At 38.1% G+C, this 26,477-nt stretch overlaps 3 protein-coding genes across 3 annotated transcripts; all 3 read right to left on the bottom strand.

The window, feature by feature from the left end:
- Positions 1-1,759: 1,759 nt before the first annotated feature.
- On the bottom strand, positions 1,760-6,164 carry LOC134060430 (uncharacterized). Its single transcript, XM_062517154.1, has 10 exons — positions 6,147-6,164; positions 5,731-5,769; positions 5,042-5,383; positions 4,702-4,874; positions 4,451-4,515; positions 4,152-4,318; positions 3,764-3,885; positions 3,454-3,518; positions 2,762-2,919; positions 1,760-2,459 (listed from the first exon to the last, which is right to left on the bottom strand). Exons 2-10 carry the CDS (start codon positions 5,753-5,755, stop codon positions 2,368-2,370), a joined length of 1,209 nt encoding a protein of 402 aa, XP_062373138.1. The 5' UTR covers positions 5,756-5,769; positions 6,147-6,164; the 3' UTR covers positions 1,760-2,367.
- A 2,864-nt stretch (positions 6,165-9,028) lies between these two features.
- On the bottom strand, positions 9,029-13,488 carry LOC134060384 (uncharacterized). Its single transcript, XM_062517077.1, has 10 exons — positions 13,405-13,488; positions 12,989-13,027; positions 12,299-12,640; positions 11,948-12,120; positions 11,697-11,761; positions 11,398-11,564; positions 10,992-11,113; positions 10,682-10,746; positions 9,992-10,149; positions 9,029-9,680 (listed from the first exon to the last, which is right to left on the bottom strand). The coding sequence occupies exons 2-10, from the start codon at positions 13,011-13,013 to the stop codon at positions 9,589-9,591; spliced, it is 1,209 nt and encodes a 402-aa protein (XP_062373061.1). The 5' UTR covers positions 13,014-13,027; positions 13,405-13,488; the 3' UTR covers positions 9,029-9,588.
- A 6,699-nt stretch (positions 13,489-20,187) lies between these two features.
- On the bottom strand, positions 20,188-24,764 carry LOC134060052 (uncharacterized). The gene is made up of 10 exons (XM_062516623.1): positions 24,681-24,764; positions 24,231-24,269; positions 23,542-23,883; positions 23,191-23,363; positions 22,940-23,004; positions 22,641-22,807; positions 22,251-22,372; positions 21,866-21,930; positions 21,179-21,336; positions 20,188-20,867 (listed from the first exon to the last, which is right to left on the bottom strand). The coding sequence occupies exons 2-10, from the start codon at positions 24,253-24,255 to the stop codon at positions 20,776-20,778; spliced, it is 1,209 nt and encodes a 402-aa protein (XP_062372607.1). The 5' UTR covers positions 24,256-24,269; positions 24,681-24,764; the 3' UTR covers positions 20,188-20,775.
- Between the last annotated feature and the right edge of the window lie 1,713 nt (positions 24,765-26,477).

The raw sequence follows: 26,477 nt of genomic DNA on the forward strand, positions 1-26,477 counted from the left end.
TATGTTGATAGTATTATATAGTAGTTACATATAGTATGTTTTAAATATAGAGAACAAAATAAAAAAATAAATATTGTTTTTTAAAAAAATTCTTCCTCCTTTCAAAAATCAAAATAAAAGAAAACAAACAAACATAAAAAGCTCTGTCGTTTTAGAATCTGGGAAGCCTATAGATATATAGCCGCTAAATACTTGCATTTTTATATTCATCAGGGAGGGTTTTATTGTTCAATTTATTAAATAGATATAGGTCAAGCTAGGGGCTTGGCTATAGACCTCTGAAGTTCGCCTACAAAAAGGACCCAAACCTGCCATCTTTGCCCATATACGGAGATCCGGAAGTTAATTGAGGTTAATTGCATATGGCAAGTTGCATTGTAAGTTAGCTCTGATAGATAGATATAGATAGTAGATACTTTATTGATTCCCAAGGGGAAATTCAAGATCCCATCAGCTTAAGACAACACACACAACATACGCTACACTCTCAAGTCATCATCCCCGCGACAATTTAAAAGATGCAATAATTGAAAATTCTCATATTACTTTTCCATAGACAAAAATGTCCTTATCTCCTTATTTGGGCAAGGGATGGTAGCTTTTTTGTAAGCAAACTTCAGAGGTCAATTGTCTACTATGACCGAAGATATGGCCAATATATAGATGCATTATTGTGGTGTATTAACCATCTCTTTCTAATTTCAGACAAATGGCTTCTATATGCTGTCATAAGTCAGTGATATTTCTTGACCTCTTTTTAATTCAATAATGTAGTATTTCTGATCCATTAAATCATGGTATAGAAAAAAGTGTTAGGCCTACAATAATAAAAGTGTTAATATTGCTTAAGTCAGAAATACACAGAAAGATTTTCCTTTTGTCACTTATCTCTGTTACCATTAAAGACATTGAACTTATCTACTGTATGGTTCAATGGCATTGGCAACCTCCCAGAACACATTCGTTTTGAATAGCCTGGAGTTGTTCTTAGGGCATTCCTACAATCCAGCCAAACCACTTCATTCAGTTCCGTTACGTGCTTTTTACACCCTTGTGTACTCAGTTGTGAGTGCAGAGAGAAAAAAATCAAGATGACCTCTTGCTGTGACACAGAGCTAATGTCATCACCAGTTCATTCACAGACCATTTAGCTGACAACTTTAATTGCTAAAAATATGTGTTCTGCACAATTGGGAAAATATATGTGCTACAGTTTTACTACTTTTGATAAGCAGGAGACTTAAGTCTTATGCCATGACCTATCTCAAACAGACCTAGCTATCTAGCTCCAGTTCTAGTCACCCTTTAATACCTTAATTGGCAGTTTGGCCAATGTCCTCTGCTTTCAAGCCATGATTACTTATTTCTGTGCAGGTCTAGTGTTAATGCTGTGTTTTCCCATCAAGACTCCTTTGCTTCTTTCCTTTTCCTTTAATACCAGCACCCTTTGTCTTTGCAGTATCCCTGTACACACTAATACAAACTGAATGCTGCATGCAGCCGTTTCCCTTGATCATCACTGGCAAGTGCAGATTTTTTCCGCGATTGCATTCACATGGTAGCTGTGGCGGCAACATTACAGAAACATGACTAGGTCGGCAGGAGGTAGATATACAGACATATGAATTCAGACAGCACAACAACAACAAAAAATCCTGCCATATAAAAGTTTGTGAACTTTGCGGAAATACACGTCTATCTGAAAGCGGCTATAGAGTACTGTATGTGTGGGAAAAAATGCACGGGTGGGAAAGCTGCATCATTTTGCTCTTGCATTCATATTTTTATTTCATTATACACATATTTCTGTCAGAGACCTGAAAGTGCACCAGGCATTTTCTATTGATCACATGACCATAATAAACCTCTATAAAACATATGGAAACTGGCTAAAGTGCAACATATAAACTTAAATAAATACAAAGACACACACACAAACAAACACACACACACACACACACACACACACACACACACACACACACACACACACACACACACACACACACATACACACACACACACACACACGCACACACACACACTCACTCACATACAGACACCATACACATTCTCTCTTGTTCCAACATAATACATACTCCTCACAATTGATATGCTACATCCAATAAATAAATAGAAAAATAACGTTATAAATAGATAACATTGCATTGTTCACACTACATAACCATACAGTCCTACCATTGGTTATTTCAATAAAAAACAAAGTCCATTCATTGTAAGACCTTTTCTTTTGTTTCCAGGTCTTCATTCAGTCAGGGCTGTGCAAATGTTCATGCAATGCCCATCAAAGGTGGAAACATTTCCTTCATGTGGAGTTGATTGGGGGGGTGGGGGGGGACTGGGCGTCTACCAGGACTGCGTGGCAATGACGGCCAGAAGGGTCAGGCTGAAGGTGGTTCCAAGACTGATCCTGCTGGTGATGCTTCCTGAGCTGACGGCTGCAGGGCGAGACAGAAACAATGTTAGGTGGACAACACCCCAGATTAACTCAAAATGTCATTCGTCCTCATATTAGGACAGAAAAGACTGTGATGTAATAACACCGTTAATGGTTTAGGCAGGGCAATACTGGATAAGATGAAAATTCTTTGACAACAAGCATTGGATCACAAAAAAGAGATGCAGTCATATTAGAAATCTAGACCGCTGGCACTCAATATCTCCATATAGCACTCACAAAGACATTAGCGATGGCTGTCAAGAAATGATTGGATTGGATGTAGTGCTCAAATAAACTCACCTGTGCCATTCACAGAGACAATGTTAATAGTCAGGTTGCCACTTGCTGCTGCTCGCACCATGGTGTTGTATATGGCGGTTGCACTTGGCAATGTAGCGTTGTATGTGAAGTACAGGTTTGACTGGGTCACATAGGAGTTCGCGAAAACTGTCCCATCACTGTGGAAGAAAACAGCGGTGAATTAATAAGGTTTCTCTTGATGAGTTGACACGAGTAGTAGCCAAGTACAATTCAATGGGATATTTATTTGAAAATGAATTTAGAACATACATGTCGAAATAACATTGATACTAGTGTTAGTTTTTTGTTTTTACTTGTTTAGTGATGACACTCTGTATCCATAAAGGATTATGAACACATTCATTAAGGATTATAAAGTAACCCAATGTATTATAATTGTAAGGATTGTCACTAAAATGTCTATGACTACTCTCTGGGTTGCAGTATTGTAGAATAAGCATTGTGATATTTCAATAGCATATAACTTAAGCAATGCAGTCATGACTGTGTGCAGAAGTTACATATAAACGTATACTAATAATTATGAGGGGTGTTATGAATGCTTTATAGCACCCTAATGAATGTGTTCATAATGATTCATGGATACTGGGTTCATAAGTGTTGCCTGTGTATATTTTGGGGATAGCATATCTATATACAATATCAATAAAAGATTATTAAAACATACTTACGCATATGTTGTGGGGTTCAAAGAGACAAAGTTTGTAGAGTAATCTTCCAGAAAGAAGGGCTCCAACTGAACAGGGGAAACAACAGTTAAGCTTCATTCAGACTGCAAGCGACAACTGACTATAGACTAGAATAGAGTTAGAATGACTTAAACGTGTACTTATTATAATGATGATTTTGATAATGTATTGGCCTACAGTATGTAACCCCTATACTTTATATTTAGACTTAACTAACTCCTTCCTTTGCCAGACAAACAGTGTATAATCAATGCAATCTCCTATTTTCACATAACTTTATTATCACACTTACCTCGGATTTAATTCTGGATGTTGTGTCACGGTAGGCAGTTGAGTTGACAGCGGCCAGCGTAACGGTAGAAGTAGTCCCATTGGTGGTAGTGAACTGAACATTGGCCATCACCTTTGGCTCATCTGTGGAAAAAAATACACACAAAAGAACCTGTGGTAAGTGACTGTGTGTGTGTGTGTGTGTGTCTGTGTCTGTGTCTGTGTGTGTGTGCGTGTGTGTGTGTGTGTGTGTACTGTATATATGTGTGTGTGTGTGTGTGTGTGTGTGTGTGTTTGTGTGTGTATGTGTGTGTGTGTGTCTGTGTGTGAGCATCAAATGAAATAAAACAGATAACAGATCTGGTCTGTCGCTTGATAGTTAGCTTTGTTGAAAAACGAGTTAAACTCACGGAGAACGGAGATGGTGCTTGTATCCACAGACAGGTCGGCGGGGCTGGCCGCTTCTTGCAGTTGCTGGAGCACCTCCGTTGTCTCAGGGACAATATCTGGCACAGACTGATCAAACTCCACATCTATCTCTGCCTCTGTGTTGTCTGCGCGATAGCGGGTCACGGCCCTGTTTAGAAAAAGAGAAAAAAGAAAGACATTATGAACGTGTTTGTTTAACGCTCGACTTTGACCATTGCCATGGTCATTGCTCTATGCAAAATAACTGGTTGTTGGAGAAAATGAATTGGGCCTAACTTACCTCAGCGACTTGACAGCAACTCGGAAGAACCTTGACCCATACTTCGCTTTGTAGATTGGTTCCGACTGTGGAACACAGAATTATCATTAGACTACAGTGGCAACAAAGCCAGTCTTACGGCATTACAGACATCTGTCTTATTATAAAAATGATTGCATGTGTTATTATTCTCAAATGTAACTCATGTTTTGTATTTTAGGTGAATCAAATGCCTTGAAGAGACTGAAACAGTATTTGTAAATTAGCCTTACCCAGGTAACAATGGAAGCAACCAGCGTCTGGTAAGCTTGAGTTTGAGGGTTGTTGTAATCAGCAATGTAGGTTCTGGTCATCGCAAAGGTCATTGCAACTATGTAACGTGGAGTGGTTATTGGAGATGCTGTTGTTGTTGTTGCTGCTGCTGCTGTTGTTGCCGTTGTTGTGTCTGAAAAATCAACGAGTGATTTCAGTGTGATTTCAGTGTGCATTTTTTTTGCATTTTCAGTCAAATAAACACAAACAGAATAATGAGATTAAAAACTGAAAATCCACTTAGGTACCTGAGGAAATTAACACCTTAGCTTACTTGTATAGAAATATTTGATTGGTTACCTTCTGATTGGCCTGAACCCTCCTCTACAGTTTCCCGCAGAAATCGTGACAGGCTGTCTGAAGACTTCTTCTTGGCAGATAGGCCTTCCTCCTTTGAGGCAAGGGCACGCAATTCAATTCTGGGGCCGGACTTGCTTGTTGGGGTGACCAACATGAATTCAGAATCTTCCTCAAGCAGCCCATTCTCTGTGTGACCATTTTGTCTGGAGTCAAACGCAGTGTGAGAGCTTCTCTCTCTCAGCAAGAGGTGTGACTGCTCTACGTCGCTGTTGAACTCAATGTTGGAGTTGGGCCGGCTTGGTAAACCATTGATGGGATGGCACAGTAGTAGCAGGACGAAACCTGTACAAAAGTAATCAGTTAGTAACCTTATTGATGGAAATGAAGAAATATAACAGGACGAAATAGGGGACAAGCTTCAATGTAGAGCACATTGACCAGATAATGTCAATCAAAGTATTGACAACTGGAGTTAGACAACTTGGTCTAATTGAGATAGGTCAAGGCACAAGTTTTAGCCCTACTATGCTTATCAAAATAGCCTAGTGAAACTGTTGCATATACAATGTTTCCAACTGTGTAGAACACATTATTATTATTATTATTAAAGACATTTTCCTATACCATAATCTAATGGATCAGAGATACTACGTTAATACATTAAAAAGTGGTCAAGAAATATCACTGACCTATGGACAGTATTTGGACGGCCATTTGTATCAGTTTGTCTGAAATAAGAAAGAGATGGTTAATACACCACAATAAAAAAAAATAGCAATTAAGGAATGAAATCATATATATATATATATATATATATATATATATATATGTATAGCCTACATATGTCTGTATATACAACAATTTCCACAAACTTAAATGTATGATTAATCAATACATTCATTAAATATAAGTGATCAAGAATAAAATAGTATTAAAACTAAACCATTCGGGTGAGTTTATCAACTTGAGTAATTAAGTCTTTTTTTCTATGTGTTAAATATCTTCATCCACAAATTAAAAATTGATCATTCGAAAGTAATATAAAGTATAATGTCTTTCAAAAATATTAAGTATGTGTCTTTCTGAGAAATAACCAAAATCCTACCTGTAGTTTAGTCCTTGGGTGAAAAATCCTTTTTGTCAATAGGCCAATGAGTATGTGACCCTGTCGTCCTCTCTGAGTGTCCGAGTTGTCTGAATGAGGAGGTGAGGATACTGGCCATTTAGTACTCCATCTCACACAAAAAGATGCTCTCTGCCCATCATCAATGTTCGTCAGACTTGTTCTATTTTGGTCCTCTTTTGGTCATCTTTTGTGTCTTTGCGCAGTCTAATTACATCAGCAGGTTCTGAGTGACGTGGTGGCTGTCTTGTCACTCTGTTCATCCACACCCATACAGCATAGTTATTTACACAGTCCAGTTAAGCTTGTCATTGCAGACTATCACAATAACACCTTTCAACAGGTACTGTAACACTTTGGAACACCTTTAGAATTTCTTGAACACCTTTCTTGAATTTCCCCTTGGGGATCAATAAAGTATCTATCTATCTATCTATCTATCTATCTATCTATCTAGAAAGTGGACGCATTCAGGGGTGGGGGGGGGGGGTTAGTGAGATTCTAAGGGAGTCCTAATTTTAAATCTTTCATGGGGCCCAAGATTTCTGGCGGCATCCCTGGACGCATTCAGCAGGGTGAGGCGTGTGACGCAACTGAATCGTAAAACAGTGGATCATATGACAATGAATAGCTCAGAAAAACACAAACAAGTGGTATGCTGCCAACCACTCCCATGTGTTTGTATTGTGTGACAGTGTTACATGACGGCCAATAAACCAGAAACTGTTTCATTGAGATAAAATATATAGTCCACCCACCCAATTTCAAGTTCCATTTCTATCTTTTATTTAGAGCAGTAGTACAGAGTGCTTACACCAACAACTGAACTTTTTGTACTGGTCAAAGTATGGGACATACTGTAAAGCTTTTTTTACTCTGGGCATTCATTTTTCCTTGTGTGTGTTTGTGTGTGTTTTTTTTCATCTGTACTCTAAGTTTGTGAAATTAAGTTTTATGCATAGCTTGTGCTGCTAGTTAGAGCAGGCTAAAAGAGGTTACTTGCTAATTGTCTATAATATGTTGATAGTATTATATAGTAGTTACATATAGTATGTTTTTACAATTCTTTCAAGTGTTTAAAAAATACATTTTAAATATAGAGAGCAAAATCAGAAAATATATATTGTTTTTTTTAAAAAATCTTCCTCCTTTCAAAAATCAAAATAAAAGAAAACAAACAAACATAAAAAGCTCTATAAATACAGTATATAGCCGCTAAATACCTGCATTTTTATATTCATCAGGGAGGGTTTTATTGTTCAATTTATCAAATAGATATAGGTCAAGCTAGGGGCTTGGCTATAGACCTCTGAAGTTCGCCTACAAAAAGGACCCAAACCTGCCATCTTTGCCCATACAAGGAGATCCGGAAGTTAATTGAGGCTAACTCCATATGGCAAGTTGCATTGTAAGTTAGCTCTGATAGAGATAGCCTAGATACTTTATTGATCCCCAAGGGGATATTCAAGATCCCATCAGCTTAAGACACCATACACAACATACGCTACACTCTGGGGTAGTAAAGATCAAAGTGTGCCGTCTTCACCTACCGAAGATCACAGTATCCACTAGAAGGCAGTGGACAAAACGGTATAGCGATAAACGTCTACATTTTCAAAGTCATCATCCCCGCGACAATTTAAAAGATGCAATAATTGAAAATGCTCATGTTACTTTCCCATAGAAAACATGTCCTTTCCTTATTTGGGCAAAGATGGTAGCTTTTTTGTAAGCGAACTTCAGAGGTCAATTGTCTACTATGACCGAAGATATGGCCGATATATAGATGCATTATTGTGGTGTATTAACCATCTCTTTCTAATTTCAGACAAATGGCTTCTATATGCTGTCATAAGTCAGTGATCTTTTTAATTCAATAATGTAGTATTTCTGATCCATTTAATCATGATATAGAAAAAAATGTTATAATAATAAAAGTGTTAATATTGCTTAAGTCAGAAATACACAGAAAGATTTTCCTTTTGTTACTTATCTCTGTGTTACCATTAAAGACATTGAACTTATCTACTGTATGGTTCAATGGCATTGGCAACCTCCCAGAACACATTCGTTTTGAATAGCCTGGAGCTGTTCTTAGGGCATTCCTACAATCCAGCCAAACCACTTCATTCAGTTCCGCTACGTGCTTTTTACACCCTTGTGTACTCAGTTGTGAGTGCAGAGAGAAAAAAATCAAGATGACCTCTTGCTGTGACACAGAGCTAATGTCATCACCAGTTCATTCACAGACCATTTAGCTGACAATTTTAATTGCTAAAAATATGTGTTCTGCACAATTGGGAAAATATATGTGCTACAGTTTTGCTACTTTTGATAAGCAGGAGACTTAAGTCTTATGCCATGACCTATCTCAAACAGACCTAGCTATCTAGCTCCAGTTCTAGTCACCCTTTAATACCTTAATTGGCAGTTTGGCCAATGTCCTCTGCTTTCAAGCCATGATTACTTATTTCTGTGCAGGTCTAGTGTTAATGCTGTGTTTTCCCATCAAGACTCCTTTGCTTCTTTCCTTTTCCTTTAATACCAGCACCCTTTGTCTTTGCAGTATCCCTGTACACACTAATACAAACTGAATGCTGCATGCAGCCGTTTCCCTTGATCATCACTGGCAAGTGCAGATTTTTTCCGCGATTGCATTCACATGGTAGCTGTGGCGGCAACATTACAGAAACATGACTAGGTCGGCAGGAGGTAGATATACAGACATATGAATTCAGACAGCACAACAACAAAAAAATCCTGCCATATAAAAGTTTGTGAACATTGCGGAAATACACGTCTATCTGAAAGCGGCTATAGAGTACTGTATGTGTGGGAAAAAATGCACGGGTGGGAAAGCTGCATCATTTTGCTCTTGCATTCATATTTTTATTTCATTATACACATATTTCTGTCAGAGACCTGAAAGTGCACCAGGCATTTTCTATTGATCACATGACCATAATAAACCTCTATAAAACATATGGAAACTGGCTAAAGTGCAACATATAAACTTAAATAAATACAAAGACACACACACAAACAAACACACACACACACACACACACACACACACACACACACACACGCACACACACACACTCACTCACATACAGACACCATACACATTCTCTTTTGTTCCAACATAATACATACTCCTCACAATTGATATGCTACATCCAATAAATAAATAGAAAAATAACGTTATAAATAGATAACATTGCATTGTTCACACTACATAACCATACAGTCCTACCATTGGTTATTTCAATAAAAAACAAAGTCCATTCATTGTAAGACCTTTTCTTTTGTTTCCAGGTCTTCATTCAGTCAGGGCTGTGCAAATGTTCATGCGATGCCCATCAAAGGTGGAAACATTTCCTTCATGTGGAGTTGATTGGGGGGGTGGGGGGGGGCTGGGCGTCTACCAGGACTGCGTGGCAATGACGGCCAGAAGGGTCAGGCTGAAGGTGGTTCCAAGACTGATCCTGCTGGTGATGCTTCCTGAGCTGACGGCTGCAGGGCGAGACAGAAACAATGTTAGGTGGACAACACCCCAGATTAACTCAAAATGTCATTCGTCCTCATATTAGGACAGAAAAGACTGTGATGTAATAACACCGTTAATGGTTTAGGCAGGGCAATACTGGATAAGATGAAAATTCTTTGACAACAAGCATTGGATCACAAAAAAGAGATGCAGTCATATTAGAAATCTAGACCGCTGGCACTCAATATCTCCATATACTGTAGCACTCACAAAGACATTAGCGATGGCTGTCAGTAAAGAAATGATTGGATTGGATGTAGTGCTCAAATAAACTCACCTGTGCCATTCACAGAGACAATGTTAATAGTCAGGTTGCCACTTGCTGCTGCTCGCACCATGGTGTTGTATATGGCGGTTGCACTTGGCAATGTAGCGTTGTATGTGAAGTACAGGTTTGACTGGGTCACATAGGAGTTCGCGAAAACTGTCCCATCACTGTGGACGAAAACAGTGGTGAATTAATAAGGTTTCTCTTGATGAGTTGACACGAGTAGTAGCCAAGTACAATTCAATGGGATATTTATTTGAAAATGAATTTAGAACATACATGTCAAAATAACATTGATACTAGTGTTAGTTTTTTGTTTTTACTTGTTTAGTGATGACACTCTGTATCCATAAAGGATTATGAACACATTCATTAAGGATTATAAAGTAACCCAATGTATTATAGTTGTAAGGATTGTCACTAAAATGTCTATGACTACTCTCTGGGTTGCAGTATTGTAGAATAAGCATTGTGATATTTCAATAGCATAACTTAAGCAATGCAGTCATGACTGTGTGCAGAAGTTACATATAAACGTATACTAATAATTATGAGGGGTGTTATGAATGCTTTATAGCACCCTAATGAATGTGTTCATAATGATTCATGGATACTGGGTTCATAAGTGTTGCCTGTGTATATTTTGGGGATAGCATATCTATATACAATATCAATAAAAGATTATTAAAACATACTTACGCATATGTTGTGGGGTTCAAAGAGACAAAGTTTGTAGAGTAATCTTCCAGAAAGAAGGGCTCCAACTGAAAAGGGGAAACAACAGTTAAGCTTCATTCAGACTGCAAGCGACAACTGACTATAGACTAGAATAGAGTTAGAATGACTTAAACGTGTACTTATTATAATGATGATTTTGATAATGTATTGGCCTACAGTATGTAACCTCTATACTTTATATTTAGACTTAACTAACTCCTTCCTTTGCCAGACAAACAGTGTATAATCAATGCAATCTCCTATTTTCACATAACTTTATTATCACACTTACCTCGGATTTAATTCTGGATGTTGTGTCACGGTAGGCAGTTGAGTTGACAGCGGCCAGCGTAACGGTAGAAGTAGTCCCATTGGTGGTAGTGAACTGAACATTGGCCATCACCTTTGGCTCATCTGTGGAAAAAAATACACACAAAAGAACCTGTGGTAAGTGACTGTGTGTGTGTGTGTGTGTGTCTGTGTCTGTGTCTGTGTCTGTGTGTGTGTGCGTGTGTGTGTGTGTGTGTGTGTACTATATATATGTGTGTGTGTGTGTGTGTGTGTGTGTGTGTGTATGTGTGTTTGTGTGTGTATGTGTGTGTGTGTGTCTGTGTGTGAGCATCAAATGAAATAAAACAGATAACAGATCTGGTCTGTCGCTTGATAGTTAGCTTTGTTGAAAAACGAGTTAAACTCACGGAGAACGGAGATGGTGCTTGTATCCACAGACAGGTCGGCGGGGCTGGCCGCTTCTTGCAGTTGCTGGAGCACCTCCGTTGTCTCAGGGACAATATCTGGCACAGACTGATCAAACTCCACATCTATCTCTGCCTCTGTGTTGTCTGCGCGATAGCGGGTCACGGCCCTGTTTAGAAAAAGAGAAAAAAGAAAGACATTATGAACGTGTTTGTTTAACGCTCGACTTTGACCATTGCCATGGTCATTGCTCTATGCAAAATAACTGGTTGTTGGAGAAAATGAATTGGGCCTAACTTACCTCAGCGACTTGACAGCAACTCGGAAGAACCTTGACCCATACTTCGCTTTGTAGATTGGTTCCGACTGTGGAACACAGAATTATCATTAGACTACAGTGGCAACAAAGCCAGTCTTACGGCATTACAGACATCTGTCTTATTATAAAAATGATTGCATGTGTTATTATTCTCAAATGTAACTCATGTTTTGTATTTTAGGTGAATCAAATGCCTTGAAGAGACTGAAACAGTATTTGTAAATTAGCCTTACCCAGGTAACAATGGAAGCAACCAGCGTCTGGTAAGCTTGAGTTTGAGGGTTGTTGTAATCAGCAATGTAGGTTCTGGTCATCGCAAAGGTCATTGCAACTATGTAACGTGGAGTGGTTATTGGAGATGCTGTTGTTGTTGTTGCTGCTGCTGCTGTTGTTGCCGTTGTTGTGTCTGAAAAATCAACGAGTGATTTCAGTGTGATTTTTCACTTTCATGAGTGTGCATTTTTTTTGCATTTTCAGTCAAATAAACACAAACAGAATAATGAGATTAAAAACTGAAAATCCACTCAGGTACCTGAGGAAATTAACACCTTAGCTTACTTGTATAGAAATATTTGATTGGTTACCTTCTGATTGGCCTGAACCCTCCTCTACAGTTTCCCGCAGAAATCGTGACAGGCTGTCTGAAGACTTCTTCTTGGCAGATAGGCCTTCCTCCTTTGAGGCAAGGGCACGCAATTCAATTCTGGGGCCGGACTTGCTTGTTGGGGTGACCAACATGAATTCAGAATCTTCCTCAAGCAGCCCATTTTCTGTGTGACCATTGTGTCTGGAGTCAAACGCTGTGTGAGAGCTTCTCTCTCTCAGCAAGAGGTGTGACTGCTCTACGTCGCTGTTGAACTCAATGTTGGAGTTGGGGCGGCTTGGTAAACCATTGATGGGATGGCACAGTAGTAGCAGGACGAAACCTGTACAGAAGTAATCAGTTAGTAACCTTATTGATGGAAATGAAGAAATATAACAGGACGAAATAGGGGACAAGCTTCAATGTAGAGCACATTAACCAGATAATGTCAATCAAAGTATTGAGCACTGGAGTTAGACAACTTGGTCTAATTGAGATAGGTCAAGGCACAAGTTTTAGCCCTACTATGCTTATCAAAATAGCCTAGTGAAACTGTTGCATACAATGTTTCCAACTGTGTAGAACACATTATTATTATTATTATTATTAAAGACATTTTCCTATACCATAATCTAATGGATCAGAGATACTACGTTAATACATTAAAAAGTGGTCAAGAAATATCACTGACCTATGGACAGTATTTGGACGGCCATTTGTATCAGTTTGTCTGAAATAAGAAAGAGATGGTTAATACACCACAATAAAAAAAAATAGCAATTAAGGAATGAATTCATATATATATATATATATATATATATATATATATATATATATGTATAGCCTACATATGTCTGTATATACAACAATTTCCACAAACTTAAATGTATGATTAATCAATACATTCATTAAATATAAGTGATCAAGAATAAAATAGTATTAAAACTAAACCATTCGGGTGAGTTTATCAACTTGAGTAATTAAGTATTTTTTTGTTAAATATCTTCATCCACAAATTAAAAATTGATCATTCGAAAGTAATATAAAGTATAATGTCTTTCAAAAATATTAAGTATGTGTCTTTCTGAGAAATAACCAAAATCCTACCTGTAGTTTAGTCCTTGGGTGAAAAATCCTTTTTGTCAATAGGCCAATGAGTATGTGGCCCTGTCGTCCTCTCTGAGTGTCCGAGTTGTCTGAATGAGGAGGTGAGGATACTGGCCATTTAGTACTCCATCTCACACAAAAAGATGCTCTCTGCCCATCATCAATGTTCGTCAGACTTGTTCTATTTTGGTCCTCTTTTGGTCATCTTTTGTGTCTTTGCGCAGTCTAATTACATCAGCAGGTTCTGAGTGACGTGGTGGCTGTCTTGTCACTCTGTTCATCCACACCCATACAGCATAGTTATTTACACAGTCCAGTTAAGCTTGTCATTGCAGACTATCACAACAACACCTTTCAACAGGTACTGTAACACTTTGGAACACCTTTAGAATTTCTTGAACACCTTTCTTGAATTTCCCCTTGGGGATCAATAAAGTATCTATCTATCTATCTATCTATCTATCTATCTAGAAAGTGGACGCATTCAGGGGTGCCGCCAGGGGGGGGGGGGGGGGGGGGGGGGGGGTTAGTAAGATTCTAAGGGAGTCCTAAATTTAAATCTTTCATGGGGCCCAAGATTTCTGGCGGCATCCCTGGACGCATTCAGCAGGGTGAGGCGTGTGACGCAACTGAATCGTAAAACAGTGGATCATATGACAATGAATAGCTCAGAAAAACACAAACAAGTGGTATGCTGCCAACCACTCCCATGTGTTTGTATTGTGTGACAGTGTTACATGACGGCCAATAAACCAGAAACTGTTTCATTGAGATAAAATATATAGTCCACCCACCCAATTTCAAGTTCCATTTCTATCTTTTATTTAGAGCAGTAGTACAGAGTGCTTACACCAACAACTGAACTTTTTGTACTGGTCAAAGTATGGGACATACTGTAAAGCTTTTTTTACTCTGGGCATTCATTTTTCCTTGTGTGTGTTTGTGTGAGTTTTTTTTTTATCTGTACTCTAAGTTTGTGAAATTAAGTTTTATGCATAGCTTGTGCTGCTAGTTAGAGCAGGCTAAAAGAGGTTACTTGCTAATTGTCTATAATATGTTGATAGTATTATATAGTAGTTACATATAGTATGTTTTTACAATTCTTTCAAGTGTTTAAAAAATACATTTTAAATATAGAGAGCAAAATAAGAAAATATATATTGTTTTTTTTAAAAAAATCTTCCTCCTTTCAAAAATCAAAATAAAAGAAAACAAACAAACATAAAAAGCTCTATGAATACAGTATATAGCCGCTAAATACCTGCATTTTTATATTCATCAGGGAGGGTTTTATTGTTCGATTTATCAAATAGATATAGGTCAAGCTAGGGGCTTGGCTATAGACCTCTGAAGTTCGCCTACAAAAAGGACCCAAACCTGCCATCTTTGCCCATACAAGGAGATCCGGAAGTTAATTGAGGCTAACTGCATATGGCAAGTTGCATTGTAAGTTAGCTCTGATAGAGATAGCCTAGATACTTTATTGATCCCCAAGGGGATATTCAAGATCCCATCAGCTTAAGACACCATACACAACATACGCTACACTCTGGGGTAGTAAAGATCAAAGTGTGCCGTCTTCACCTACATGTACCGAAGATCACAGTATCCACTAGAAGGCAGTGGACAAAACGGTGTAGCGATAAACGTCTACATTTTCAAAGTCATCATCCCCGCGACAATTTAAAAGATGCAATAATTGAAAATGCTCATGTTACTTTCCCATAGAAAACATGTCCTTTCCTTATTTGGGCAAAGATGGTAGCTTTTTTGTAAGCGAACTTCAGAGGTCAATTGTCTACTATGACCGAAGATATGGCCGATATATAGATGCATTATTGTGGTGTATTAACCATCTCTTTCTAATTTCAGACAAATGGCTTCTATATGCTGTCATAAGTCAGTGATCTTTTTAATTCAATAATGTAGTATTTCTGATCCATTTAATCATGATATAGAAAAAAGTGTTACAATAATAAAAGTGTTAATATTGCTTAAGTCAGAAATACACAGAAAGATTTTCCTTTTGTTACTTATCTCTGTGTTACCATTAAAGACATTGAACTTATCTACTGTATGGTTCAATGGCATTGGCAACCTCCCAGAACACATTCGTTTTGAATAGCCTGGAGCTGTTCTTAGGGCATTCCTACAATCCAGCCAAACCACTTCATTCAGTTCCGTTACGTGCTTTTTACACCCTTGTGTACTCAGTTGTGAGTGCAGAGAGAAAAAAATCAAGATGACCTCTTGCTGTGACACAGAGCTAATGTCATCACCAGTTCATTCACAGACCATTTAGCTGACAATTTTAATTGCTAAAAATATGTGTTCTGCACAATTGGGAAAATATATGTGCTACAGTTTTGCTACTTTTGATAATAGTCAGGGGGCCAAAACTGATATTAAAACTTTGTCGGACACTTTTTGGTACAAGCATACAACCTATCCAGTATTGATATTTAACCCCTCCACATGAGTTCTAGACAGGTTGTCAGCTTAGAAAATGTTATTTTGTCCATTTTAACACTATATTCTTAAAAATGGAAAAAGCGGATTTTTCCCCCAAAGTGCTTCCTTTTTCTTCCATGTTACCTACTGTAATCTTGGGCAAATGTGCAATATAATCCAACTTGTGTGCAAGCATGATCATTAAAAAATAATGATCAATAAATACCACAAGAGTATCACACCACAAGGGCCACTGTTGTGTCAGGGGGCCAATTCTGAAAAGGGCTTCCGTTAAGACTTTTGCAGACATGTTTTGGTTCAAGCTGTCAGTGCCACCCTATTTTTTTTTTTTTTTTGTTAGAAGACACAAATAGGTAAGATATCAGGGTGGTTGTGAAGACGAAGTTAAAAGCTTGTAGGGAGAGACATGCAATGCTGCAAAAGTTATAATATCTAAATGTTACAGTGAAAATGTAGAACTGTAGATGGTGGTGTATAGTGCTATTTAACTTCATTAATATACCAGGTTGTGACACAAATTATATTTAATGGACATATTACTATAGTTATTCATTCAATCCAAACATAACTGCTCTCTCACTTCTTTAGGGTTAGGGGATAGTAACTAGTTAGCAATAACAACTTTGTTATAGTCGTATGGCAAAGGTATGTTTTTCCCCTGTAAAACCCGGGAAGTTAACTGAACTCAAATTATTTGAGTACTGTAAAGCCTGGGAAGCTAACTTATCTGAACCGGATGCCTTGACATTTGAGTTTGGCAACTCATTTAATTTGAGTGTAAATAAGTCATTCAACTGGAGTTATTAGTATATTGTACAGTATGTATTGCATTTTGTGTTGGGATAACTTAAAGGAGTCAAGTAAACTACACTAATTTTATTCACCTAATAACAACTTGAGTGAATTATCATGACAAGTAAGAATTATGTAGGCCTACACACGAAAAAATGCAATGTACTCAATGTGTGAGCTATAATTTTCTATGGATTATGGGTAAATGTTTCTTTAATTTTCTAATAAGTATTTGTTCTCTTAGCTGTTAATTGTGGCTTCTTACTGTTTACCAGGTGATGGGCAAAAATATTGTGTTGATGATTTTCAGAATATGGTCAGATATACCATTAAGGAGAAGCCCATTCTCAAAATATAAAGAACATTATGAAGTTCACTTTTTCTTGGCCTAATGCAAAGTTGATTGCGTTTCCCAATTTGACTTTGACCAATAGTCACTTGAAAGTGTCACAAAGTTGAGTATCCCAATGGTGTGATTGAGCCTCCTATTGTCTGTCTGTATTGTCTCTTGGGGAGATACAGACACATTATGCATGTTTACATTGGGTAACTATATTACCCATCTTATGGGCAGGATATGAGCTGATTGAGTAACTATATTACCCCTCTTATGGGCAGGATATGAGCTTCAGGAGTAAAGATTTCAGGATTTTTTTATAGGTTTAAATTTCTATTAAATGAATAGGATTACTGCAGAATGATGGTAATTGTGAAACATAATATTTATCACCATGGCAGTACTGGCCATCATGATATACTGTATCTTCAGATTATCATGACGTCTGTCAGAAGCATTACACATGATCTAAGATTTTAAAATCAGAACACAGGCCAAGTCTGTTGTGGATAGTCATCTGCTTGATGGTGTGTGGTGTCAATGTAAATAACACAATAACATAACAGCTATAGTATAGCCGTAACTATAGTTTAACTATTGCATTTAAGATTCAATTTCAGTCAAGATTAATATGTGATAATGTGTTAAGAATACTATGGACAGTGACATTCTGGGAAATGTAATGTGTGGTCAGCCATTTCTTATTGTGAATATACTTCTTGCCATGATTACTTAATTGAAATGAGTGGCATATACAGTCATGGCTGAAAGTGTTGGCACCCCATGCAATGAGTAATGTATCATGAATAAATAAATGTTCTTCCTGAAAAGACTGGGGTCATACGTATTGGCACCCCTATGTTAACCCTCAACTTCCATAGAGACAGGCAGATTTTTATTTTTAAAGGCCACTTATTTCATGGATCCAGGATACTATGCATCCTGATAAAGTTCCATTGGTCTTTAGAACTAAAATTGCCCCACATCATCACACACCCTTCACCATACATAGAGATTGGCATGGTGTTTTGTTCAGTTTTGTTCAGTTAGCCTATTAGCCTGTTTGATGCTCATTGAGCTCAATGCAAATCAAACCAGCTAATAGGCCAACTGAACAAAACACCATGCCAATCTCTAGTTATGGTGAAGGGTGTGTGATGATGTGGGGCTATTTTAGTTCCAAAGGTCAAGGGAACTTTATCAGGATGCATAGTATCCTGGATCCATGAAATAAGTGGCCTTTAAAAATCTGCCTGCCCCTATGTTAACCCTTTGTGTTAGATTCCCATAGGGTTACATAGGGGTGCCAATACATTTATTTGTTTATGATACATTATTCATTCACATAGAAAGTTGGTGTCCTTAAAGGTTGGATATTTCTACTTTTATTACTTAAGGCATTAAGATGAATTTCCAAAAGATGATTTTATATTCCTCTTTTTAGTCAACTTTAACATGGGTGCCAACACTTTCAGCCATGACTGTATTTCACTCAAGTTGAAATTAGGTGAATAAAATGAGTATACAGTAGTTTACTTGACTCCTTAAAGTTATCCCAACACAAACTACACACATAGAAATAACTCAGCTGAATGACTTATTTACACTTAAGTTAACTTCCCGGGTTTTACAGTGCAGCCAAGCAGTGGTGCTCAGGTAGGCAGCCAACAGAAGGTACCCAGGGACCATGTCCATGTGCTCAGTCTGAGTCCTGGTCAGGGACATCGACACTGCCTGGTACTGCACTGACTTCCACTTTCCTCACATCCACATATCGTCAGCTCCAAGCACCTGACCTGTTCTCACCAAGCTCCAAGCACCTGACCTCTGTGGTTAAAAGCTGGGGGGAAAGCATGCCATCCTTCATGTCCCTTCTTCTGTTGGCTGCCTATACCCGAGCACCACTGCTTGGATGGGGAAAAATACCTTTGCCATACGACTATTACAAAGTTATTACTACTAACTAGTTACTAACCTCTAATCCTAAAGAACTGAGAGAGCAGTTATGTTTGGGTAGAATTGATGAATATAGTGATATGTCCATTAAACATAATTGGTCACAACCTGGTACATTAATGAAGTCAAATAGCACCATAGACCACCATCTACAGTTCTACATTTTCGCCATAACATTATTACAACATGTGCAGCAGTGCACTGTCTCTCCCTACAAGCTTTAAACTTGGCTTGACTCATTCCCATAGATAGGGGTACTGATTGATAGAGGTTTTGGAATGCTATGTTATGTTTCCAATCTGATATTCACTTTGAAAACTGGTTCTCTTTAGGCGGAGATTGTTTTTTTCATGTTCTAGGTCTGTTGTCTCTTATACTGTACAATAAATGTTAATTCTGACACTTCAGCAGACATCCCACGAGTGTTAGCTTTCATTCCATACCATTTTTATCTATATGGTCCTTGTGGTTGTGGAGATATTCAACATTTATCGTTGGCATGTCATGTTGAGCAGGAAACCAAAAAATTGGCCTGAAATTGCTTGCACAAGTCAAAAAAAATGTTTTTTTGCTTGACAACCACCATAATATCTTACCTATGGGTGTCTTCTAACTAAAAAAATAGGTTGACCGCTTGTACCAAAACATGTCCGCAAAAGTCTTAACGGAAGCCCTTTTCAGAATTGGCCCCCTGACTATAAGCAGGAGACTTAAGTCTTATGCCATGACCTATCTCAAACAGACCTAGCTATCTAGCTCCAGTTCTAGTCACCCTTTAATACCTTAATTGGCAGTTTGGCCAATGTCCTCTGCTTTCAAGCCATGATTACTTATTTCTGTGCAGGTCTAGTGTTAATGCTGTGTTTTCCCATCAAGACTCCTTTGCTTCTTTCCTTTTCCTTTAATACCAGCACCCTTTGTCTTTGCAGTATCCCTGTACACACTAATACAAACTGAATGCTGCATGCAGCCGTTTCCCTTGATCATCACTGGCAAGTGCAGATTTTTTCCGCGATTGCATTCACATGGTAGCTGTGGCGGCAACATTACAGAAACATGACTAGGTCGGCAGGAGGTAGATATACAGACATATGAATTCAGACAGCACAACAAAAAAAAATCCTGCCAAATAAAAGTTTGTGAACATTGTGGAAATACACGTCTATCTGAAAGTGGCTATAGAGTACTGTATGTGTGGGAAAAAATGCACGGGTGGGAAAGCTGCATCATTTTGCTCTTGCATTCATATTTTTATTTCATTATACACATATTTCTGTCAGAGACCTGAAAGTGCACCAGGCATTTTCTATTGATCACATGACCATAATAAACCTCTATAAAACATATGGAAACTGGTTAAAGTGCAACATATAAACTTAAATAAATACAAAGACACACACACAAACACACACACACACACACACACACACACACACACACACACACACACACACACACACACACACACACACACACACGCACACACACACACTCACTCACATACAGACACCATACACATTCTCTCTTGTTCCAACATAATACATACTCCTCACAATTGATATGCTACATCCAATAAATAAATAGAAAAATAACGTTATAAATAGATAACATTGCATTGTTCACACTACATAACCATACAGTCCTACCATTGGTTATTTCAATAAAAAACAAAGTCCATTCATTGTAAGACCTTTTCTTTTGTTTCCAGGTCTTCATTCAGTCAGGGCTGTGCAAATGTTCATGCAATGCCCATCAAAGGTGGAAACATTTCCTTCATGTGGAGTTGATTGGTGGGGTGGGGGGGGGCTGGGCGTCTACCAGGACTGCGTGGCAATGACGGCCAGGAGGGTCAGGCTGAAGGTGGTTCCAAGACTGATCCTGCTGGTGATGCTTCCTGAGCTGACGGCTGCAGGGCGAGACAGAAACAATGTTAGGTGGACAACACCCCAGATTAACTCAAAACGTCATTCGTCCTCATATTAGGACAGAAAAGACTGTGATGTAATAACACCGTTAATGGTTTAGGCAGGGCAATACTGGATGAGATGAAAATTCTTTGACAACAAGCATTGGATCACAAAAAAGAGATGCAGTCATATTAGAAATCTAGACCGCTGGCACTCAATATCTCCATATACTGTAGCACTCACAAAGACATTAGCGATGGCTGTCAGTAAAGAAATGATTGGATTGGATGTAGTGCTCAAATAAACTCACCTGTGCCATTCACAGAGACAATGTTAATAGTCAGGTTGCCACTTGCTGCTGCTCGCACCATGGTGTTGTATATGGCGGTTGCACTTGGCAATGTAGCGTTGTATGTGAAGTACAGGTTTGACTGGGTCACATAGGAGTTCGCGAAAACTGTCCCATCACTGTGGACGAAAACAGTGGTGAATTAATAAGGTTTCTCTTGATGAGTTGACACGAGTAGTAGCCAAGTACAATTCAATGGGATATTTATTTGAAAATGAATTTAGAACATACATGTCAATATAACATTGATACTAGTGTTAGTTTTATGTTTTTACTTGTTTAGTGATAACACTCAGTATCCATAAAGGATTATGAACACATTCATTAAGGATTAAAAAGTAACCCAATGTATTATAATTGTAAGGATTGTCACTAAAATGTCTATGACTACTCTCTGGGTTGCAGTATTGTAGAATAATTGTGATATTTCAATAGCATATAACTTAAGCAATGCAGTCATGACTGTGTGTAGAAGTTACGTATAAACGTATACTAATAATTATGAGGGGTGTTATGAATGCTTTATAGCACCCTAATGAATGTGTTCATAATGATTCATGGATAATGGGTTCATAAGTGTTGCCTGTGTATATTTTGGGGATAGCATATGTATACAATATCAATAAAATATTATTAAAACATACTTACGCATATGTTGTGGGGTTCAAAGAGACAAAGTTTGTAGAGTAATCTTCCAGAAAGAAGGGCTCCAGCTGAAAAGGGGAAACAACAGTTAAGCTTCATTCAGACTGCAAGCGACAACTATAATAACTACAATAGAACAAGTCATGATAGTATAGCCAAATTTGGTGATTACAATCAAAATAACCACTGGTGACCCAAATCGTCACGCAACAAGTTAGAATGACTTAAACGTGTACTTATTATAGTGATGATTTTGATAATGTATTGGCCTACAGTATGTAACCTCTATACTTTATATTTAGACTTAACTAACTCCTTCCTTTGCCAGACAAACAGTGTATAATCAATGTAATCTCCTATTTTCACATAACTTTATTATCACACTTACCTCGGATTTAATTCTGGATGTTGTGTCACGGTAGGCAGTTGAGTTGACAGCGGCCAGCGTAACGGTAGAAGTAGTCCCATTGGTGGTAGTGAACTGAACATTGGCCATCACCTTTGGCTCATCTGTGGAAAAAAATACACACAAAAGAACCTGTGGTAAGTGACTGTGTGTGTGTGTGTGTGTGTCTGTGTCTGTGTCTGTGTGTGTGTGCGTGTGTGTGTGTGTGTATGTGTACTGTATATATGTGTGTGTGTGTGTGTGTGTGTGTGTGTGTTTGTGTGTGTATGTGTGTGTGTGTGTCTGTGTGTGAGCATCAAATGAAATAAAACAGATAACAGATCTGGTCTGTCGCTTGATAGTTAGCTTTGTTGAAAAACGAGTTAAACTCACGGAGAACGGAGATGGTGCTTGTATCCACAGACAGGTCGACGGGGCTGGCCGCTTCTTGCAGTTGCTGGAGCACCTCCGTTGTCTCAGGGACAATATCTGGCACAGACTGATCAAACTCCACATCTATCTCTGCCTCTGTGTTGTCTGCGCGATAGCGGGTCACGGCCCTGTTTAGAAAAAGAGAAAAAAGAAAGACATTATGAACGTGTTGGTTTAACGCTCGACTTTGACCATTGCCATGGTCATTGCTCTATGCAAAATAACTGGTTGTTGGAGAAAATGAATTGGGCCTAACTTACCTCAGCGACTTGACAGCAACTCGGAAGAACCTTGACCCATACTTCGCTTTGTAGATTGGTTCCGACTGTGGAACACAGAATTATCATTAGACTACAGTGGCAACAAAGCCAGTCTTACGGCATTACAGACATCTGTCTTATTATAAAAATGATTGCATGTGTTATTATTCTCAAATGTAACTCATGTTTTGTATTTTAGGTGAATCAAATGCCTTGAAGAGACTGAAACAGTATTTGTAAATTAGCCTTACCCAGGTAACAATGGAAGCAACCAGCGTCTGGTAAGCTTGAGTTTGAGGGTTGTTGTAATCAGCAATGTAGGTTCTGGTCATCGCAAAGGTCATTGCAACTATGTAACGTGGAGTGGTTATTGGAGATGCTGTTGTTGTTGTTGCTGCTGCTGCTGTTGTTGCCGTTGTTGTGTCTGAAAAATCAACGAGTGATTTCAGTGTGATTTTTCACTTTCATGAGTGTGCATTTTTTTTGCATTTTCAGTCAAATAAACACAAACAGAATAATGAGATTAAAAACTGAAAATCCACTCAGGTACCTGAGGAAATTAACACCTTAGCTTACTTGTATAGAAATATTTGATTGGTTACCTTCTGATTGGCCTGAACCCTCCTCTACAGTTTCCCGCAGAAATCGTGACAGGCTGTCTGAAGACTTCTTCTTGGCAGATAGGCCTTCCTCCTTTGAGGCAAGGGCACGCAATTCAATTCTGGGGCCGGACTTGCTTGTTGGGGTGACCAACATGAATTCAGAATCTTCCTCAAGCAGCCCATTCTCTGTGTGACCATTGTGTCTGGAGTCAAACGCAGTGTGAGAGCTTCTCTCTCTCAGCAAGAGGTGTGACTGCTCTACGTCGCTGTAGAACTCAATGTTGGAGTTGGGCCGGCTTGGTAAACCATTGATGGGATAGCACAGTAGTAGCAGGACGAAACCTGTACAGAAGTAATCAGTTAGTAACCTTATTGATGGAAATGAAGAAATATAACAGGACGAAATAGGGGACAAGCTTCAATGTAGAGTACATTGACCAGATAATGTCAATCAAAGTATTGACAACTGGAGTTAGACAACTTGGTCTAATTGAGATAGGTCAAGGCACAAGTTTTAGCCCTACTATGCTTATCAAAATAGCCTAGTGAAACTGTTGCATATACAATGTTTCCAACTGTGTAGAACACATTATTATTATTATTATTAAAGACATTTTCCTATACCATCATCTAATGGATCAGAGATACTACGTTAATACATTAAAAAGTGGTCAAGAAATATCACTGACCTATGGACAGTATTTGGACGGCCATTTGTATCAGTTTGTCTGAAATAAGAAAGAGATGGTTAATACACCACAATAAAAAAAAATAGCAATTAAGGAATGAAATCATATATATATATATATATATATATATATATATATATATATATATATATATATATATATATATATGTATAGCCTACATATGTCTGTATATACAACAATTTCTACAAACTTAAATGTATGATTAATCAATACATTCATTAAATATAAGTGATCAAGAATAAAATAGTATTAAAACTAAACCATTCGGGTGAGTTTATCAACTTGAGTAGGCCTAATTAAGGATTTTTTTCTATATGTTAAATATCTTCATCCACAAATTAAAAATTGATCATTCGAAAGTAATATAAAGTATAATGTCTTTCAAAAATATTAAGTATGTGTCTTTCTGAGAAATAACCAAAATCCTACCTGTAGTTTAGTCCTTGGGTGAAAAATCCTTTTTGTCAATAGGCCAATGAGTATGTGACCCTGTCGTCCTCTCTGAGTGTCCGAGTTGTCTGAATGAGGAGGTGAGGATACTGGCCATTTAGTACTCCATCTCATACAAAAAGATGCTCTCTGCCCATCATCAATGTTCGTCAGACTTGTTCTATTTTGGTCCTCTTTTGGTCATCTTTTGTGTCTTTGCGCAGTCTAATTACATCAGCAGGTTCTGAGTGACGTGGTGGCTGTCTTGTCACTCTGTTCATCCACACCCATACAGCATAGTTATTTACACAGTCCAGTTAAGCTTGTCATTGCAGACTATCACAACAACACCTTTCAACAGGTACTGTAACACTTTGGAACACCTTTAGAATTTCTTGAACACCTTTCTTGAATTTCCCCTTGGGGATCAATAAAGTATCTATCTATCTATCTATCTATCTATCTATCTAGAAAGTGGACGCATTCAGGGGTGCCGCCAGGGGGGGGGGGGGGGGGGGGGGGTTAGTAAGATTCTAAGGGAGTCCTAAATTTAAATCTTTCATGGGGCCCAAGATTTCTGGCGGCATCCCTGGACGCATTCAGCAGGGTGAGGCGTGTGACGCAACTGAATCGTAAAACAGTGGATCATATGACAATGAATAGCTCAGAAAAACACAAACAAGTGGTATGCTGCCAGCCACTCCCATGTGTTTGTATTGTGTGACAGTGTTACATGACGGCCAATAAACCAGAAACTGTTTCATTGAGATAAAATATATAGTCCACCCACCCAATTTCAAGTTCCATTTCTATCTTTTATTTAGAGCAGTAGTACAGAGTGCTTACACCAACAACTGAACTTTTTGTACTGGTCAAAGTATGGGACATACTGTAAAGCTTTTTTTACTCTGGGCATTCATTTTTCCTTGTGTGTGTTTGTGTGTGTTTTTTTTTTATCTGTACTCTAAGTTTGTGAAATTAAGTTTTATGCATAGCTTGTGCTGCTAGTTAGAGCAGGCTAAAAGAGGTTACTTGCTAATTGTCTATAATATGTTGATAGTATTATATAGTAGTTACATATAGTATGTTTTTACAATTCTTTCAAGTGTTTAAAAAATACATTTTAAATATAGAGAGCAAAATAAGAAAATATATATTGTTTTTTTTTAAAAAATCTTCCTCCTTTCAAAAATCAAAATAAAAGAAAACAAACAAACATAAAACGCTCTATAAATACAGTATATAGCCGCTAAATACCTGCATTTTTATACTCATCAGGGAGGGTTTTATTGTTCAATTTATCAAATAGATATAGGTCAAGCTAGGGGCTTGGCTATAGACCTCTGAAGTTCGCCTACAAAAAGGACCCAAACCTGCCATCTTTGCCCATACAAGGAGATCCGGAAGTTAATTGAGGCTAACTGCATATGGCAAGTTGCATTGTAAGTTAGCTCTGATAGAGATAGCCTAGATACTTTATTGATCCCCAAGGGGATATTCAAGATCCCATCAGCTTAAGACACCATACACAACATACGCTACACTCTGGGGTAGTAAAGATCAAAGTGTGCCGTCTTCACCTACCGAAGATCACAGTATCCACTAGAAGGCAGTGGACAAAACGGTGTAGCGATAAACGTCTACATTTTCAAAGTCATCATCCCCGCGACAATTTAAAAGATGCAATAATTGAAAATGCTCATGTTACTTTCCCATAGAAAACATGTCCTTTCCTTATTTGGGCAAAGATGGTAGCTTTTTTGTAAGCGAACTTCAGAGGTCAATTGTCTACTATGA

Source organism: Sardina pilchardus, chromosome 16 (assembly GCF_963854185.1).
Source record: "Sardina pilchardus chromosome 16, fSarPil1.1, whole genome shotgun sequence".
In the NCBI taxonomy this organism is placed as follows: Eukaryota; Metazoa; Chordata; class Actinopteri; order Clupeiformes; family Clupeidae; genus Sardina; species Sardina pilchardus.